The 21,314-nt window shown below is 33.4% G+C and overlaps 1 protein-coding gene, 1 long non-coding RNA gene and 1 pseudogene across 2 annotated transcripts; 2 read left to right on the top strand and 1 right to left on the bottom strand.

Moving 5' to 3' along the window:
* The first annotated feature begins 1,796 nt into the window (after positions 1-1,796).
* On the top strand, positions 1,797-2,628 carry LOC141670713 (uncharacterized). Its single transcript, XR_012554689.1, has 3 exons — positions 1,797-1,850; positions 1,966-2,268; positions 2,363-2,628. It is a non-coding gene; the product is annotated as an uncharacterized LOC141670713 (long non-coding RNA).
* A 674-nt stretch (positions 2,629-3,302) lies between these two features.
* LOC141674673 (uncharacterized) lies at positions 3,303-3,938 on the bottom strand. Its single transcript, XM_074481379.1, has one exon. It carries the CDS (start codon positions 3,936-3,938, stop codon positions 3,303-3,305), a length of 636 nt encoding a protein of 211 aa, XP_074337480.1.
* A 4,997-nt stretch (positions 3,939-8,935) lies between these two features.
* Positions 8,936-20,682, top strand: LOC141674672 (plasma membrane ATPase 4-like; annotated as a pseudogene).
* Positions 20,683-21,314: the final 632 nt, after the last annotated feature.

Below are 21,314 nucleotides of genomic sequence, written 5' to 3'. Positions count from 1 at the left end.
TTTTTTCATGTCACTTCAATTACTAAACTATAGTTTAATCTTGCATGGTTCAATTTTATATGATCTGTTTGTGGGCTAAGGTCTATGTGCAAGTTTTGTTAGTTATGGAGTCATTGATAGACTTTGCATGTGTTAAATCCTGATTAAATATAGTACATCATGTTGTTTTTTATATTATTTGTTAAACATTACTTTGCCTTTTCAGATTCTATAAGTATGTCATGTTTCTTTTATCCAGCACACATTCAAAAATGTTAGGAATTAGCATATACAAAAAGGGAACCAGTTATGTGGTTTTGTAAAATTTGGTTTGTAGGGGTAAAAATAGCCTCCCCTTTAATGGAGGAATATTTGGTAACTATTAGAGTTAATGAGATTGGCAGCATGAGATGGATTATAATGCTTGGGTTGTGTTTTTTTTTCTTTTATCCAATGAAATCTTCATGTTCATAGTTGAGTGATTTTGTTCGCAAAAGTGCATGAAAGGCAGACTCCTTTCGCTTTAGGTGGTTTCTGGAAAGCCTGACTTCAAATTTGTTGCAGATGATGATGTATGTGCAATCTGCTTTGGTGATTTTAGTGTTCCTTGCATGACTAATTGTGGCCATTGGTTTTGTGGTACCCCCTTCCCTTCCCTTCCCTTTTCTTTCTTACCCTTGTTTTCATTGCTTGTTTTTTTTGTGGATATTTGGTTACACTATTTTTGTAACTTTTTGTTTGGAAATTGATTGCTCTATCAATCTATTAGACTTCATGTTATGGTGTTAGGGTTGGTCATTTCGGGTTGTGTTCGTAAAAGTGTTAATATGTATTGTGTCTATCTTATTCTATAACATAATGCAATACGATGAATGATGAGAATAAAAAGATGAGCAGGAAGCTTACCGATATGAAATTTTAAGGAATGAATGAACGCTCTTTTTTTGCTGTCATATTTAGGTTTACAAATTTGCAGCATGTTATTCTGAGTATTTTCTATCTTCTGTAATCCTATCTTTTTTTAGATGTTTTCTTTTTTCCTTGACTTGCCCTTTTGTGTCAACTTTGGTTGTTTCTTTTTATATAAAACAACTATTTGTCAGTATTTTTTTCCATTCTAGATGCTATTATGGATTGATTAACATCAATGGCCTAGAAATCGTCTATAAATGTAACCATATTTAACAGATTCCTTATATGGTTTTTACTTATGTTTAGTTATATTAAAATACCATATTGAACTTGAACCAAGGTGTATAATTTTGGTTTTTCGGCTTGGTGTTTTTTTAATGGTTTTGTTTCAATTTCAGTTCATTTACTCACCCCTAGTTTGGCCTGCGTGAGCTAACTCATCCAGTTCTACACTCAACTAACCAATGCTTAGGTGGTTGTATCATATGTTTATATCACTTTAGAATCTTTTCTGCAGATAAAAAGCATGTAAAATCAGTGTTCTTAAACTTTTTTCTGGCTTAAAAATTTGAAGCATGCCTTTTGTAACCTGTGATATTTTAGCCTGACTTCAAATTTTGAACCTTCAAATGACTCAGAAATTGCACAAGTTTTTACTCCTCTGTTGTTATACTTATGTTCTCAACATTGAAATCTTGTTCTTCATTTCCCTCGATTATTTTTTCTTTGTGTAAATTTGTGGATCTGACTAGACTTTGTGTTGTAATTTTTTTGTTTCAAGTAGGTTATTTCTAAAATGGGTGGATGCACTGGCAATGGGAAAAGTGCAACAGGCAACAGTATATTGCAGGAGGATGCATTTGTATCTGATGCCGACTCATTTGGTGTTACTCGCACATGTGAGATGCGTACAACTGTCTTAGAAAACGGCCAGACTCTTAATATTATTGACACGCCTGGTATAGTTTCTTTCTAGTTGTCTAGTTGGACTTCCATAGTTCTCTACTACAACAAACAAATAGTTTCCTTTAAGCTTTATTTGATCTAATAAATCTTACACAATACATATGGCAGGTTTATTTGATTGTTCTACAGAAACATAATCCACTCTTAAAGAGATTGCTAAATATATCAAGATGGATCAGAATGGTATTCATGCGGTCCTTGTTGTTCTTTCGGCCAAGAGTCATTTCTCATAAGGTGAAGAGACAGTCATAAATAGCCTGAGGACTCTGTTGCAACATGTGAAAACAAGACAAAGTCTCCTGGTGCTACATATATATATAAATTGCAACAGGTGGAAACAAGACAAAGTCTCCTCGTGCTCAGTCTGCACTTCGTGCACTTGCTCGTTCATGAATAAAATTGGTCGCATTGGTAATTTTTTCCTTATTAGCTTATGAACTTGGAAATGAGTAGACTATAGCCATGTAAGGAGTACATAATTGACTTTCTATTTGCCTCTTTTCAGAGGATGTTACTCCAATCCCCACTGATAGCACTCGCAGAAAGGGTGGTTGAAGAGGAAGGAGGCTGTGAGTTCTGGTACAGCAGCACAGAGCAAGTTGCTTTTGGTTTTAGTACTTAAAAATTGTATAGTATGAGTTGGCTAATGGAATGCTTGTATTTTATTTGAAATGTATGTATAGTATGGTATGAGTAATATTTTGGTATTAGAATTGTAATTTGGATGAGTACCTTTATGCTTCTGTTTGAATGTTTTTTGTTGGGATGTTGCATTGTTTCGGTTCCCTGTGGCTGTAAATAGTACCAGGATGGCATGCAATTTACAGAATATTAACATCACAATGGTACATGTAAACCGATGTAAAAAACTATACAAAAGACATCATGTAAAATAATATTAAATGAAAAAGAACTAAAAAACCCGATGTGAAATAGTCATTTGACATCGGTTCTGAAAAGAAACACAATATATTTTAAGTCAAATAACATCGGTTAGAGAAATTGGCTGATGTTAAACAAAAAGATTTAACATCGGTTTCGTGAATAAAACCATGTCTTATCCATCATTTCAAATCGGGGGCTAACTTAACCGATGTCTGATCAAACATTTCACATCGGGCAACTAATCTAACCGATGTCTGATCTAGCATTTCACATCGGTTTGTTCGAAAGAATTTTAATAAATGGCGTTTAGAGCTTGTAGATTTCATGTTTTAATGGATAAATACCTCATAATATACCCATATTCACCTATAAATACTGTAATATAAGCTGAAATTTGTTGCAAAGACATCACATTTAATCTTAAAACCGATGTATAGCACTGTAATAGACATCGGTTGTTAACCGATGTCAAAGGCTGATGACATTTAACATCACACGCGAAGACATCGGTTCAGATTTTTTTTAACATCGGTTCTGAACCGATGTCTGATCCCATATTTCTAGTAGTGATGTTGCACTGCTTGGATACTAAGAAGTGAATCACTCTCAACAACTACCTTTCCAAGTACAATATCTCTGGCCCATAGTAATGCTTCGACGATGCCTGTGAGCTCTGCTTCCAAGACCGAAAAAGCTCCAACTTTCTTCACTTTCTTCATAACCTTTCCTGATTCATACTGACCTAGATGGTTCCTCAGAACCATACCCACGAAAAATGAGTTCTGGCCTACCACAATAGCAGCATCGACATTAAGTTTAAAACTTCCAGCTTCTGGAGGTTGCCATCTTCGATAATTCAGATATCTGCTCCCATTTTCATTTTTTGCATCAGTTGATCTTTTGTTAGTTGGTTTCCAATCCAGAATTTGCTTCTTACTCCAGACCATAATCGCTTCTGGGGTCATAGTTTTACCTTCAAAGATACTTTTGTTCCTTAAGAACCAAATACCCCATAGAACTTGTGAAATATTTATAACCTCCAGTTTAGACCCCTGTGCTAATTTTTGTAGGAGCCAATCATGACTGCTTTCTATCTCCCAATCATCAACATTAATACCAACTTGATGCCAACAACTTTTCGCAAAAGGGCATTCAAAAAATAAATGTCGTAGATGCTCGATTTCCCCAGTACACATATTGCAAATTATAGAGGTTTGCACACCCCTTCCCCTTAATAAGTTTCTAGCAGGAAGGGTAGTACGGCAAAATCTCCATAGGAACACTCTAATTTTGTGGGGGATTTTCAGTTTTCAGAGAACACTCCAACCTTTAGATTGTTGAACTTCTGCCATAGTTGCTTGACTCTGACACCACTGATAATACCCAGACTTCACCGTGTACTTTCCATTCTTTGAATGGAGCCAGGCCACCCTGTCTCTAGTACCTCCCTGTGGAATTCGGGTCCTCAGAATAGCATCAACATCCTCGCTACTAAACCCTAATTTAAGAAATTAACAGATTACCTATTGTTTGAATGATTTGATGGCATAAACAGAAAGAGCATGAAAATCTGAACATTTTGGTTACTCATACTTCAAAAACTGAGATCTGCATCACCCTCAAATTTGGGTTTGATTCTCAGAACTCTTCAAGAACACCAATAACACATATTCAAATAATTTTCAGAGAATCAAACCTTAATTTCTATATGATATTGAACTCTATTTTGAAGTATAATATACCAAATTGACCATAAAAATATTATCTACAAGATGGAAGCATCAAATCACATCAATAACATCAAGAACAAATTTTCATAATTTAATCTATAATTAATTCGAATTAAAATAATTAAATAAGAAAAATACCTTGATTTCTGGACAAAAACTGATGATTGATTCAGAAAGAAGATTTCGAGACCTTCGTTTTGATATGCTGCACGCCCGAATCGGAGTTCGATAACGCCTTCGTTCGTGCGATTGATTCTCAGGAACGTATCAGTTTCTAGGGTTTTTCTCTGTATTTCCCGTATTTTTACTGGTTGCAAATGAATAAACGGAATAAATGAAATAAGAAATAGGCTATTTATATTTACGGAATATTGGTTCGTTCTGGATCATTTTGGATCGTTAAATTAGTTGCTTAGCCGCTAAGTAACTACGAAATGATCCAAAAATAGATTACTTAGCCGCTAAGTAACTATAAAAATGATACAATTTAATACCAGAATTGAATAATTATCAAAACCGAGATTTTCATAAAACACTATATACGAAAATAATATAAAAATATCCCATCTCTCGAGAATACGGGTTTTGTTGATTTATCGAAATGGTTATCGTACCGAAAATCTTCTGCCAGGCCGCGTACGGGTCAAACCGTAATCCGGATCGAAAAAGTCAAAACACGGAAAATGTCCGGAATTACCAGATTAGGTTAGGAAGGTGTTTTCGGAAGAGTTTCGGGTTGTAAAAACGCAAAAACGGTTAAGGTTGAACGATTCCCGACTTTATAAAATAATTTTGTAATTATTCAGAAAATAATTAATAAATCCATAAATCATTATAAAATCATGTAACCATCCAAAAATTACCAGAAAAATATCACAATTATCTAAATTTTATTCTGCACATATAAAAATTCAAATACTCAAATAATATCACATATAAACACCCAAACATCAATTCCAATTACCAGATAATTCACCAAAATTCACATAAAATCACATAAACAATTCCAAATAATTATAATAATAATATTTGAAAATATGAGATATTACACTCTACCCCCTTATAAGGATTTCGTCCTCGGAATCAGCAGAAGAAAGCACTAAGGGATCTTCTCGCCAACTTTTCATTTCCAAATAATCTCAATTTTCCATAATCTCAAATAAATCTCGTATTCCTTGTATAATAAAACTTTTCAGGAGCTTCACTGTGCACTTTGTTCCATCCCACCTCCTTTGACCAACTCTTCAATAGAATTACTTTTACCGATTGCGAGAAAGAAGAATAGAAAGAAAGATGGAGAGAAAGAGAAAGAAAAAGAAAGAGAGATAGAGAGAGAAATAAAGGAACAGATCGACTTCGTTGTACGCCATTGATATTTTAATCGCATTGCATTCCACTCTCGTCCTTTGTAATTCTATCACATCGCCTTACTTTGACTTGACCAGGATACTCAGCTTAACTTGATTGGCATACCTTCGAATATTTGGAATGATAAAATCATGAAATTTCAAAAAGAAAATAATTTGATACCATAACGGGACCAAAAATCTGAATTTGCGAAAAAAAATATTGTTGAAATAAAAGAATAACTGAGAGATCAATGTGATCAAATGAACTTGGTATTGCGTGCCCAAATTTAGACACTACTAGAGGTTGTTAACCTTCATGTATTCACAATACACACAAGTGATGACGTCCCATCCAACTCCTATCACACGGACAGGTATACCTTGTGTCCCCTATAGTTAGGGTTGTTCATCTTAGTCAGAATAAAGAATATCAAAGGGATCCAGAATCAAATGAATAGAACTGAAAATATTTCAAAGATGATATATCTGAAGGAAATGAAGTCCAGAGAATAAAAATTCTGGTACAAAATGAATAAACTAGTGTTAGGAATTATATCTTCTAACTGATATTTCTTTTTGAGAGAAGTCAAAAGAATTTATAGAATGAAAAGGTCTTGCCAAAGTCTTAATATTTATCTTTTATTTGAACTCTTCTGTTGACTCGCCATTCGATTGTAGACACTTCTTCAAGTTCCAAAGATATCGATAATCTTCATCATCATCGAATCGTAGTAGCCTCGAAAAATTCCGCCATAAAAGTTTGCAGCTTCCCAGAGTTCCATCCAGCTCAGCACAATCGTCTCAAATGAATCTGCCTTATCTTAACTTAATCGTTGGTACTATATCCGATAGTACAAAACGAACTCGATATGAGCTCAAACGTTCTCACATAGCTATACACACTCCTACACACTCTCGTTTCTAGTTTACTATAACCTCAGCTCTAATACCAACCTGTAACGCCCCCAAATTCGGGGTCAAGAGATTTGATCGTCACGATGAAACCTCAATCCAAATCAACCTGTTTAATCGAAATGCAAATGCCAGCGGAAGATATTTAGCATCTATGACCCCAAACTAATCCAAGATCTTTTAAGTTTACAGTTCTAGAAACAAGATATCCAAATTCCATAAATAAATTTTTCACTTTTTTTTAAAACTCCTTTTTAACAAAATCTAATTCAGAACTAAACCCACTAGTATAACTTCGAAATGAAGTATACTAGGCCCAAATAAAATATACAACTATAATATAATATAATATAAACAACTTTACACAATAAAACTTACACTAGCCCGCAAACCCTTGACCAACCACCTTCCAAGAGCTTTTTCTTTGCTTCCTCGAATTTCGCAGCTAAGTAGCACAACACTACTAGAAATAGTAGATACGACATCGGTGTTTAGACATCGGCATGTAATGCACCCGATGTTAAAAGAGTTTTTAACATCTGTTTCTCTGAAAGCGATGTTAATCAATAATATTTATATCGGTTTTATATAGCAATTGTTGTCTATGTTCAATTTTAAAAAATACCAAATAAACATTTTTTACTTTGACATCGGTTATTTATACTGGTCGTTGTCTATAATCAATTTTAAAAAAATAAAAATAACAAGTCATTTTCCCTCGTTAGTACACATACATTTCCCCCATTTCATTTCAACAAAAATTTTATTTCCCCCTTTTCAATAATATCTTCTGTTTCCCCTTTCTCACACCTCGACTTTCTCTCACCTGCCTACCTCTCTCCGTCTTTTTCGGTCATCTCTCACCTCACTCTCTATCCCGACCTCACTTTATCACTCTCCTCTCTCTCTCTCTCTCTTAAATTACATTACATAAACCCGATTATATGAATCATTAATTGTTCGATTATTTGAAGGTCAAACCCTAGATCTGTCTTCTTCAATTTGTTTGAGTTTTGCTTAATTTTAGTGTTAAATTAGTTGATTTATGTGTACATGTTACTATAAATTTTATGAGAAAGTGGCTACGATGGAAAGAGGGGGATCTGGTTATTATTCTAGAAGTCTGATGATTTTTGTGGATCTGATGAGGTGAAGTCTCTCTCTCTCTCTCTATCTCCCCCTCTCTCTCTAATTTTAGTGTTAAATTAGTTGATTTATGTGTAAAGGTTGAAGAACTTATTCTATATGTTTCATTGACAGTTCAATACTGGCCATGTGCTTTTTCAGGCGAGCGAGCAAGTTAAAATAATGTTTATGATATTGAAAAGGGATCTGTTTTTGTTTTTGATTAGGCTGGAACATGAATCTGGTTTCTACTTCAATATAAAATACTTTGACGAGCAAGTTCAGGCGGGCGAGTGGGATGAAGTTGAACGCTATTTATGTGGTTTTACGAAGGTTGAGGACAATCGCTACTCGATGAAGATTTTTTTCGAGATCAGGAAATAGAATATCTAGAAGCTCTTGATAGGTGAATTCTTATTACTGATTCTTCCATCAGTCTGTTGAAAGAGGCCAAGTTAATCTTTAACATAATATTTTGTTTTTATTCTCAGGAATGACCGATCTAAAGCCGTTGAGATTCTTGTGAAGGATCTGAAGGTGTTCTCGTCTTTCAATGAAGAACTCTTCAAGGAAATCACTCAACTACTTGCTCTGGACAATTTCAGGTGTTAACCTTGTATTTAATACCTCTGTTTTTAAGATACACCTTCTCTGATTCCTTGTCATTTTTATGTTATTTTTACTGGTTGAACAGGCAAAATGAGCAGCTCTCTAAGTATGGGGATACAAAATCAGCACATAGCATTATACTGGTTGAACTCAAAAAGCTTATAGAGGCGAATCCATTATTTCGTGACAAACTCGCCTTTCCAATATTTAAAGCTTCACGGTTGCAGACATTAATTAACCAAAGGTCACAGGCCAGCCTCATATCATATTATTTTCCTTTATTATGCAATATCATATTGCTTGTCATGACAATTAAACATGCAAACCAACACATGTAAACAGTGCTCCAGAACAGGTAGTTTATTACTCAAATCTCCTTTGTTTTCTTTCGCGCAGTTTGGTTTCATGTTTATCGCTCTGATATGGAAGTTCGACTTATCTCCATTCTGTACAGACACAATATATCTATGTTATGTTTATAAGGAACTATTATGACAATCTCAAAGGATCGAGTAAAACCATCTCCACTGCCTGATAGCTGGAAGTTGAAAGAGATATTTGCTACTGGCATAGTGCTTGGAGGTTACTTGGCATTACTAACTGTTATCTTCTTCTGGTTGATGAAGGATACTGATCGGTTTCCGGTATGACTTTTTTTTTTGTCTGTAAATTACTCCGACTTTTTTCCCCAGAAGATCTACTTCTAAAATTGACAGTTCATTTATTAATATATTGTTTTTTGGTTCAGAACACATTTGGTGTGAGATCTATCAGATATAATCCTGAGGAAATGATGGCAGCCCTCTACCTCCAAGTCAGTATTGTAAGCCAGGCTCTTATTTTCGTCACAAGGTCACGCAGCTAGCCCTTTGTTGAGCGCCCTGGATTCTTGTTGCTTGGTGCCTTCCTAATTGCACAATTGGTATGATTAAATTCCTTCAGAATATAGTTTGCACATTTTTGTTGGTTAGATAAATTAAGCAGATAAAATTTGAAAACCATTGTTCTTCAGATTGCAACTCTGGTAGTTGTGTACGCAAACTGGGGTTTCGCCAGGATTCATGGATGGGGATGGGCTGGTGTCATATGGCTATACAGTATTGTATTCTATTTCCCGCCTGATATCATGAAATTCGCTACTCGTTATGCTTTGAGCAAAAAGTCTTGGCAAAGCATGATTGACAACAGGGTACTTTCAATAAACATCTCCAGCAATAAACTACCCGTAAGAACAATGACAAGGCGTGCCAAAGTTTCCATTTGTATTAGTTACATACATGTACACTTATGATTATTGATACAAAAATAATTGTGAACTATGCTACTTCTAGTTGTGCAGTGAAGAAATTTGGTATCAATGTAGCTTTATGTTTATGTTGCATTATTTGGTATTTTTTTGTTTGTAAATGTAATTTATTCATGTGGATGTGAACAGTATCAGGATGGCATGCAATATACAAAACATTAACATCATATTGGTAAATATAAAACGATGTAAAAAATATAAGAAAGACATCAGGTAAAATAATATTAAACGAAAAAGAACTAAAAAACCGATGTGAAATAGTCATTTGACATCAGTTTTGAAAAGAAACTCAATGTATTTTAAGTTAAATTACATCGGTTGGAGAAACTGGCTGATGTTAAACAAAAAGATTTAACATCGGTTTCGTGAAGAACACCCATGTCTTATCCATCATTTCATATCGGGGGGCTAATTTAACCGATGTCTAATCAAACATTTCACATCGGCCAACTAATCTAATCGATGTCTGATCTAGCATTTCACATCGGTTTGTTCGAAAGAATTTTAATAAATGGCTTTTAGAGCTTGCAGGTTTCATGTTTTAATGGATAAATACCTCATAATATACTCATATTCACCAAAAAAATACTGTAATATAAGCTAAAATTTGTTGCAAAGACATCACATTTAATCTTAAAACTGATGTATAGCACTGTAATAGACATCGGCTGTTAACCGATGTCAAAGGCTGATGATATTTAACATCACACGCGAAGACATCGGTTCAGATTTTTTTTAACATCGGTTCTGAACCGATGTCTGATCCCATATTTCTAGTAGTGCAAGCTAATCCTCACTAGAGGTTAAATTTGAAAATAGGCAAGTATGAGCGAAAGAAATGCTCAGCAAGATCATTATAGCGAATATAGGGTCGTTTTGATATAAAACCAACATCTGCATCAGAGCAGAATATTTAAAAATCATAATTGCTGAATCATAAGATTTTATAGTTAAGGAACCCCTGAATTGATTCCTTAATTGTATTCAAAACCATTTTGATATTTTTGAGCGAAATGCTTCAGCAATACTTTGAATCTTGACGAGAATAAAACTCGTAAAGTGTTTACGGAAATATCGTAAACCGCAATAACATGAAACAATGATTATGGATTGAATCATAAACTTTACTCAAAACCGAACTCTTGATATTAATACTTATTTTGCTGTCATATCAAATTTGATATCAATACGAACTTTGATGCTAACAACATTCTATACTGAAGTCAACATCAATCATCTATATTAATACCACCTTTGATATCTAACAACAACGTAAGTATCATCATAAATTAGAATCTGTATCAAAACTGCATTTCACCATTATTCCAAAACAGAAACAGTTGATAATTCATTTATTCTATGAATATAAAAAACGATATGATAATTTAGATTAGGATCATCCTCCGACAGACGTACTTTCACATTCTGATCAGCCCGTGTGATAACACAAGGTCATGAATCGTAGAAACGTGACCCCAAAAACACGAGTACTCAAATAAAAAGGCAATATACCTGCCTGTGGCAAAAATTGTGTCATAATATTCCATATGGCACTTAGAAATAGCCCTCCGCTGGACCGTCCGTCCCGGACACTTACGCAATTATGATCCAATCTTAAAACCATTTATTGAAATGGGGTCATAATAATCGACACCCGAAATAATTTTATTCCCCCAATTCTTGGATAGGAATATTCGCAACCAAATCACTTTTCTCAAAATCCAAAACATTTATAAATCCGATAATTGGTTAAGTAAAATCATTTGACTATCCTGAACATAATAGCAGATGAGTATTTGCATAAACAGAATTATTTAATTCAGCGATATGTAAAACATTTATCTACTTTGAACTGAGAATAAGAGAAATCAATACTTGCATAATAGGATTCAAGATAAATATCACTTGAACAATAAGTGATGATAAGGATACTTGCCTTTGGGATTTAGCTGTTAGTCACACTCGCAATGACGCATCTATTCTGACATTCCGTCTCAAAATATAACCGTCTTTCCTTTCAACACTTTACTGATATGATGCTCCTGCGATTTCTAAAAGCCAGATATCCAATATCATTCCATCTCATTCTTTATCCAACGTCTTGTCCCGATCAACTTGAGAGATCTGCATCTATAACTAAAATATAGAACTTAATCGTCTAATCGATAATCACTCGACGAACTACGCGTCAAAAGCCTATCGTCTACCCATACGATATCCCACATATAATTAAAACAGTCAAACACAAGACTTTTGATCCACATACACACATAATTTGCATAGCACATAACACATATATCACATAATTCATATCACATATGACTCGATTCGTCAAAAGGGTCGACTCGGTACGTTTAAAACTGAAATCGGGTCAAAAATATGATTTATCGATCAAAAATTGACTCAGAATGATTCGTAAAATAAGCAACCTTTTGAAACAAAAAGGATTTGGGTCTCGAAAGTATTTTTATTGAAAGCGGAATATTTTTCTGAGTCTGGAGGCGTTTGTTTCGTATTAAACGGACGCACGGTTGATTTATTATGAATTTTTGAACATTTTTAGAATAAAAATTGGACTCCGAATCATTTTATAATTAAATAATAGGGCTCGAACACCCGAAACTAATTTTATAAGAATTATCGAGCCTGGAAAATAATTTAAAATAATATTTTAAAACTCGAAACTATTTTTCTGAATTTTTAAATCAAGAATAAATAATTAAATCTAATTAAATAATCAATTAAAATTAATTAATAACTAATTAAATTAATTAATCAATTAATATTTAAATTAATTAACTAATTAAATAATTAATTATCAACTAAAATTAATTAATGAAATAATTTGGATTTATTTATGAATTATAAATAAATTTTCGGAATTAAAATAATGATTTTCAAAATAAAAAATGAATTTTTAGAATTAAAAACTGCATTTTGATTTATTTTTAAATATAAAGCTGCAGAAACATGAATACTTGGGTTTTGTTTCAGCAATGAGGATCAAAAGGGTTCAGGGGAAGGGGGTGACCGGAGTTCAGGATGAACTCGGCCAGAAACTGGGAATCTTATCCAGAAACGGCCGAGTTCCGTCCGGTTCCGGTGAGCCTGAAAACAACCCAAAAACCTCTGATTTCAACACGGGTTTTCAGCAAAATCGAACCCAAATGAACTCAGCAATTACATCAGGACCAAAACCAAATCAAAACGTGACTGAATCCCCGATTCCGATCAAAACTCGAACTCGAGTTCATCTCTTCCGGCGACAATCCGATTTCAGTCATTTATCTACCAAATTTAATGAAATAAAGACGAAAATGAAGCTCAGGAACTCCCCAATCATATCATATCATTATAACTAACACCCACATCATCTATAGTCCGGAAAATTCAAAAATAAAAATAATAAAACTTAATAGCTCGGCTCACACCATCCGGTAATAGAATAAACACAAAATTGACATAAATCGATTGCAAATGATGCAAGAAAGCTATTGGTATCATCAAATCGAATCAAAAATCTTTCAAACAAAAACCCCCAAATTTCAACATAAACCCTAATTTAAGAAATTAATAGAGTACCTATCGTTTGAATGATTTGATGGCATAAACAGAAAGAGCATGAAAATCTGAACATTTTGGTTACTCATACTTCAAAAACTGAGATCTGCATCACCCTCAAATTTGGGTTTGATTCTCAGAACTCTTCAAGAACACCAAGATCACATATTCAAATAATTTTCAGAGAATTAAACCTTAATTTCTATATGATATTGAACTCTATTTTTGAAGTATAATATACCAAATTGACCAGAAAAATATTATCTACAAGATGGAAGCATCAAATCACATCAACAACATCAAAAACAAAATTTCATAATTTAATCTATAATTAATTCGAATTAAAATAATTAAATAAGAAAAATACCTTGATTTCTGGACAAAAACTGATGATTGATTCAGAAAGAAGATTTCGAGAGCTTAGTTTTGATATGCTGCACGCCCGAATCGGAGTTCGATAACGCCTTCGTTCGTGCGATTGATTCTCAGGAACGTATCGATTTCTAGGATTTTTCTCTGTATTTCCCGTATTTTTACTGGTTGCAAATGAATAAACGGAATAAATGAAATCAGAAATAGGCTATTTATATTTACGGAATATTGGTTCGTTCTGGATCATTTTGGAACGTTAAATTAGTTGCTTAGCCGCTAAGTAACTACGAAATGATCCAAAAATAGATTACTTAGCCGCTAAGTAACTATAAAAATGATACAATTAATTACCAGAATTGAATAATCATCAAAACCGGGCTTTTAATAAAATACTATATACGAAAATAATATAAAAATATCTTGTCTCTCGAGAATACGGGTTTTGTTGATTTATCGAAATGGTTATCGTACCGAAAATCTTGCGCCGGGCCGCGCACGGGTCAAACCGTAATCCGGATCGAAAAAGTCAAAACACGGAAAATGTCCAAAATTACCAGATTAGGTTAGAAAGGTGTTTTCGGAAGAGTTTCGGGTTGTAAAAATGCAAAAACGGTTAAGGTTGAACGATTCCCGACTTTATAAAATAATTTTGTAATTATTTAGAAAATAATTAATAAATCCATAAATCATTATAAAATCATGTAACCATCCAAAAATTACCAGAAAAATATCATAATTATATAAATTTTATTCTGCACATATAAAATTTCAAATACTCAAATAATATCACATATAAACACCCAAAGATCAATTCCAATTACCATATAATTCACCAAAATTCACATAAAATCACATAAACAATTCCAAATAATTATAATAATAATATTTGAAAATATGGGATATTACACTCTACCCCCCTTATAAGGATTCCGTCCTCGGAATCAATACAAGAAAGCACTAAGAGATCTTCTAGCTAACTTTCCATTTCCAAATAATCTCAATTTTCCATAATCTCAAATAAATCTTGTATTCCTTGTATAATAAAACTTTTACAGGAGCTTCACTGTGCACCTTGTTCCATCCCACCTCCTTTGACCAACTCTTCAATATAATTACTTTTACCGATTGCGAGAAAGAAGAATAGAAAGAAAGATAGAGAGAAAGAGAAAGAAAAAGAAAGAGAGATAGAGAGAGAAATAAAGGAACAGATCGACTTCGTTGTACGCCATTGATATTTTAATCGCATTGCATTCCACTGTCGTCCTTTGTAATTCCATCACATCGCCTTACTTTGACTTGACCAGGATACTCAGCTTAACTTGATTGGCATACCTTCGAATATTTGGAATGATAAAATCATGAAATTTCAAAAAGAAAATAATTTGATACCATAACGGGACCAAAAATCTGAATTTGCGAAAAAAAAATTGTTGAAATGAAAGAATAACTAAGAGATCAATGTGATCAAATGAACTTGGTATTGCGTTCCCTAATTAAGACACTACTAGAGGTTGTTAACCTTCATGTATTCACAATACACACAAGTGATGGCGTCCCATCCAACTCTTATCATACAAACAGGTATACCTTGTGTCCCCTATAGTTAGGGTTGTTCATCTCAGTCAGAATAAAGAATATCAAAGGGATCCAAAATCAAATGAATATAACTGAAAAGATTTCAAAGCTGATATTTCTGAAGGAAATGAAGTCCAGAGAATAAAAAATCTGGTACAAAATGAATAAACTGGTGTTAGGAATTATATCTTCTAACTGATATTTCTTTTTAAGAGAAGTCAAAAGAATTTATAGAAAGAAAAGGTATTGCCAAAGTCTTGATATTTATCTTCTATTTGAACTCTTCTGTTGACTCGTCATCCGATTGTAGACACTTCTTCAAGTTCCAAAGATATCGATAATCTTCATCATCGTCGAATCGTAGTAGCCTCAAAAAATTCCACCATAAAAGTTTGCAGCTTCCCGGAGTTCCATCCAGCTCAGCACAATCATCTCAAACGAATCTGCCTTATCTTAACTTAATCGTTGGTACTATATCCGATAGTCCAACACAAACTCGATATGAGCTCAAACGTTCTCACATAGCTATACACACTCCTACACACTCTCGTTTCTAGTTTACTATAACTTCAGCTCTGATACCAACCTGTAGCGCCCCCAAATCCGGGGTCAAGAGATTTGGTCGTCACGATGAAACCTCAATCCAAATGAACTTGTTTAATCGAAATGCAAATGTCAGCGGAAGATATTTAGCATCTATGACCCCAAACTAATCCAAGATATTTTAAGGTTACAGTTCTAGAAATAAGATATCCAAATTCCATAAATGAATTTTTCACTTTCTTTTAAAACTCCTTTTTAACAAAATCTAATTCAAAACTAAACCCACTAGTATAACTTTGAAATGAAGTATACTAGGCCCAAATAAAATATACAACTATAATATAATATAAACAACTTTACACAATAAAACTTACACTAGCCCGCAAACCTTGGACCAACCACCTTCCAAGAGCTTTTTCTTTCCTTCCTCAAATTTCACAGCTAAGTAGCGCAAGCTAATCCTCACTGGAGGTTAAATTTGAAAACAGGCAAGTATGAGCGAAAGAAATGCTCAGCAAGATCATTATAGCGAATATAGGGTCATTTTGATATAAAACCAACATCTGCATCAGAGCAGAATATTTAAAAATCATAATTGCTGAATCATAAGGTTTTATAGTTGAGGAACCCCAGAATTGATTCCTTAATTATATTCAAAACCATTTTGATATTTTTGAGCGAAATGCTTCAGCAATATTTTGAATCTTGACGAGAATAAAACTCGTAAAATAGTGTTTATGGAAGTATCGTAAACCACAATAACATGAAACATTGATTATGGATTGAATCATAAACTTTACTCAAAATCGAACTCTTGATATTAATACTTATTTTGCTGTCATATCAAATTAGATATCAATACGAACTTTGATGCTAACAACATTCCATACTGAAGTCAACATCAATCATCTATACTAATACCACCTTTGATATCTAACAATAACGTAAGTATCATCATAAATCAGAATCTGTATCAAAACTGCATTTCACCATTATTCCAAAACAAAAACAGTTGATAATTCATTTATTCTATGAATATCAAAAATGGTATGATAAATTAGATTAGGATCATCCTCCGACAGACGTACTATCACATGCTGATCAGCCCGTGTGATAGCACAAGGTCATGAATCGTAGAAATATGACCCCAAAAATACGAGTACTCAAACAAAAAGGCAATATACCTGCCTGTGGCAAAAATTGTGTCTTAATATTCCATATGGCACTTATAAATAGCCCTCCGCTGGACCGTCTGTCCCGGTCACTTACGCAATTATGATCCAATCTTAAAACCTTTTATTGAAATAGGGTCATAATAATCGACACCCGAAATAATTTTATTTCCCCAATTCTTGGGTAGGAATATTCGCAACCAAATAACTTTTCTCAAAATCCAAAACATTTATAAATTCGATAATTGGATAAGTAAAATCACTTGACTATCCTGAACATAATAGCAGATGAGTATTTGCATAAACAGAATTATTTAATATAGCGATATGTAAAACATTTATCTACTTTGAACTGAGAATAAGAGAAATCAATACTTGCATAATAGGATTCAAGATAAATATCACTTGAACAATAAGTGATGATAAGGATACTTGTCTTTGGGATTTAGCTGTTAGTCACACTCGTAATGACGTATCTATTCTGACATTCCGTCTCAAAATATAACTGTCTTTCCTTTCAATACTTTACTGATATGCTGCTCCTGCGATTTCTAGAAGCCAGATATCCAATACCATTGCATCTCATTCTTTATCCAACGTCTTTTCCCGATCAACTCGAGAGATCTGCATCTATAATTAAAATATAGAACTTAATCGTCTAATCGATAATCACTCGATGAACTACGCGTCAAAATCCTATCGTCTACCCATACGATATCCCAAATATAATTAAAATAGTCAAACACAAGACTCTTAATCCACATACACACATAATTCACATAGCACATAAGCACATAACTCATATATCACATAATTCATATCACATATAACTCGGTTCGTCAAAAGGGTCGACTCGGTACGTTTAAAACTGAAATCGGGTCAAAAATATGATTTATCGATCAAAAATTGACTCATAATGATTCGTAAAACAAGCGACCTTTCGAAACAAAAAGGATTTGGGTCTTGAAAGTATTTTTATTCAAAGCGGAATATTTTTCTGAGTCTGGAGGCGTTCGTTTCATATTAAACGGACGAACGGTTGATTTATTATGAATTTTTAAACATTTTTCAGAATATAAATTGGACTCCGAATAATTTTATAATTAAATAATAGCGCTCGAACACCCCAAAATAATTTTATAAGAATTATCGAGCCTAGAAAATAATTTAAAAAAATATTTTAAAACTCGAAACTATTTTTCGAAATTTTTAAATCAAGAATAAATAATTAAATCTAATTAAATAATCAATTAAAATTAATTAATAACTAATTAAATTAATTAATCAATAAATATTTAAACTAATTGACTAATTAAATAATTAATTATCAACTAAAATTAATTAATTAAGTAATTTGGATTTATTTTTGAATTATAAATAAATTTTCGGAATTAAAATAATGATTTTCAAAATAAAAAAATGAATTTTTAGAATTGAAAACTGCATTTTGATTTATTTTTAAATATAAAGTTGTAGAAACATGAATACTTGGGTTTTGTTTCAGCAATGAGGATCAAAAGGGTTCAGGGGAAGGGGGTGACCGGAGTTCAGGATGAACTCGGCCGGAAACTGGGAATCTTACCCAGAAACCGGCGAGTTCCGTCTGGTTCCGGTTAGCCCGAAAATAACCCAAAAACCTCCGATTTCAACACGGTTTTTCAGCAAATTCGAACCCAAATCAATTTAGCAATTACATGAGGACCTAAACCAAATCAAAACGTGACTGAATCCCCGATTCCGATCAAAACTCGAACTCGAGTTCATCTCTTCCGGCGACAATCCGATTTCAGTCATTTCTCTACCAAATTTAATGAAATAAAGACGAAAATGAAGCTCAGGAACTCCCCAATCATATCATATCATTATAACTAACACCCACATCATCTATAGTCCGGAAAATTCAAAAATAAAAATGATAAAACTTAATAGCTCGGCTCACACCATCCGGTAATAGAATAAACACAAAATTGACATAAATCGATTGCAAATGATGCAAGAAAGCTATTGGTATCATCAAATCGAATCAAAAATCTTTCAAACAAAAACCCCCAAATTTCGACATAAACCCTAATTTAAGAAATTAACAGATTACCTATCGTTTGAACGATTTGATGGCATAAACAGAAAGAGCATGAAAATCTGAACATTTTGGTTACTCATACTTCAAAAACTGAGATCGGCATCACCCTCAAATTTGGGTTTGATTCTCAGAACTCTTCAAGAACACCAAGAACACATATTCAAATAATTTTCAGAGAATCAAACCTTAATTTCTATATGATATTGAACTCTATTTTTGAAGTATAATATACCAAATTGACCAGAAAAATATTATCTACAAGATGGAAGCATCAAATCACATCAACAACATCAGGAACAAATTTTCATAATTTAATCTATAATTAATTCAAATTAAAATAATTAAATAAGAAAAATACCTTGATTTCTGGACAAAAACTGATGATTGATTCAGAAAGAAGATTTCGAGAGATTCATTTTGATATGCTGCACGCCCGAATCGGAGTTCGATAACGCCTTCGTTCGTGCGATTGATTCTCAGGAACGTATCTGTTTCTAGGATTTTTCTCTGTATTTCCTGTATTTTTACTGGTTGCAAATGAATAAACGGAATAAATTAAATAAGAAATAGGCTATTTATATTTACGGAATATTGGTTCGTTCTGGATCGTTTTGGATCGTTAAATTAGTTGTTTAGCCGCTAAGTAACTACGAAATGATCCAAAAATAGATTACTTAGCCGCTAAGTAACTATAAAAACGATACAATTTAATACAAGAATTGAATAATCATCAAAACCGGGCTTTTCATAAAACACGATATACGAAAATAATATAAAAATATCTCGTCTCTCGAGAATACGGGTTTTGTTGATTTATCGAAATGGTTATTGTAACGAAAATCTTGCGCCGGGCCGCGCACGGGTCAAACCGTAATCCGGATCGAAAAAGTCAAAATACGGAAAATATCTGGAATTACCAGATTAGGTTAGGAAGGTGTTTTCGGAAGAGTTTCGGATTGTAAAAATGCAAAAACCCAAAAACGGTTAAGGTTGAATGATTCCGGGCTTTATAAAATAATTTTGTAATTATTTAGAAAATATTTAATAAATCCATAAATCATTATAAAATCTTGTAACCATCCAAAAATTACCAGAAAAATATCACAATTATCTAAATTTTATTCTGCACATATAAAAATTCAAATACTCAAATAATATCACATATAAACACCCAAACATCAATTCCAATTACCAGATAATTCACCAAAATTCACATAAAATTACATAAATAATTCCAAATAATTATAATAATAATATTTGAAAATATGGGATATTACATTTGTAAATACCTAGAACATCTTTGATCTCACATTGCTTATCCCTCCTTACGTTCGAGCTAAAGAAAATGTCAGATTTTTGATAGTTGACAGCTTGGCCAAAGTAGCTTGCATAGTCAATTAACAAGGACTTTACTGCTAATGCTTCTTCTTTGGTTGCTTTGAAGAAAAGAAAGCTGTCATCAGCAAATAGTAAATGGGTTATTGCTGGTGGAGAACTACAGATACGACTCCCGTTAATACCTCCCATACCAGCTGATGTTCTAAGATCACGAGATAAACCTTCAACACAGAGTAAGAATAAATACGGGGAAAGAGGGTCCCCTTGACGAAGGCCACGCGTAGGACTGATAGGGCCTATCAATGATCCTTGAAATGAGATAGAATAAGAAACAGTAAATACACAGAGCATTACCCATTGAATCCATTTTTCTGAAAACCCTATTGTTACCATTCGGTAACGAAGATAGTCCCAATTTATTCTGTCGTATGATTTGCTAATATCCAGCTTTAGGGCCACCTCACCAACTTGACTATTATGCCTCCTTTTCATATAATGCAATAACTCAAACGCCGCCATTATATTATCTGTAATATTTCTACCCGGGACAAATGTCGACTGCTTCCCCGAGATGATTTCTGGGAGAATTTTCTACAACCTATTTGCTAAAACTTTAGCAATTATCTTATAAAGCACGTTACATAATGCAATTGGCCTGAGGTCTGCAGGGGTCTCCATATTGTCTTTTTTTGGAATCAACACTAAGGTGGTATCATTTACTCCAGGCGAAAAATTGATCTCTATTAACCACTGCTTACAACACTTAAATACTTCTTTCCCAAGTAGCTGCCAAAGTTCTGAAAGAAGGCCGGATTAAGTCCGTCTGGGCCACTAGCCTTATCAAGATGATGTTCTTTACAGCTTGAGTGAATTCTGAGAAAGACGTCCTTCGTTAACAAA

This window comes from Apium graveolens, chromosome 7 (genome assembly GCF_009905375.1).
Source record: "Apium graveolens cultivar Ventura chromosome 7, ASM990537v1, whole genome shotgun sequence".
Classification (NCBI taxonomy): Eukaryota; Viridiplantae; Streptophyta; class Magnoliopsida; order Apiales; family Apiaceae; genus Apium; species Apium graveolens.
This window is presented reverse-complemented; position numbering and strand designations above follow the sequence as displayed.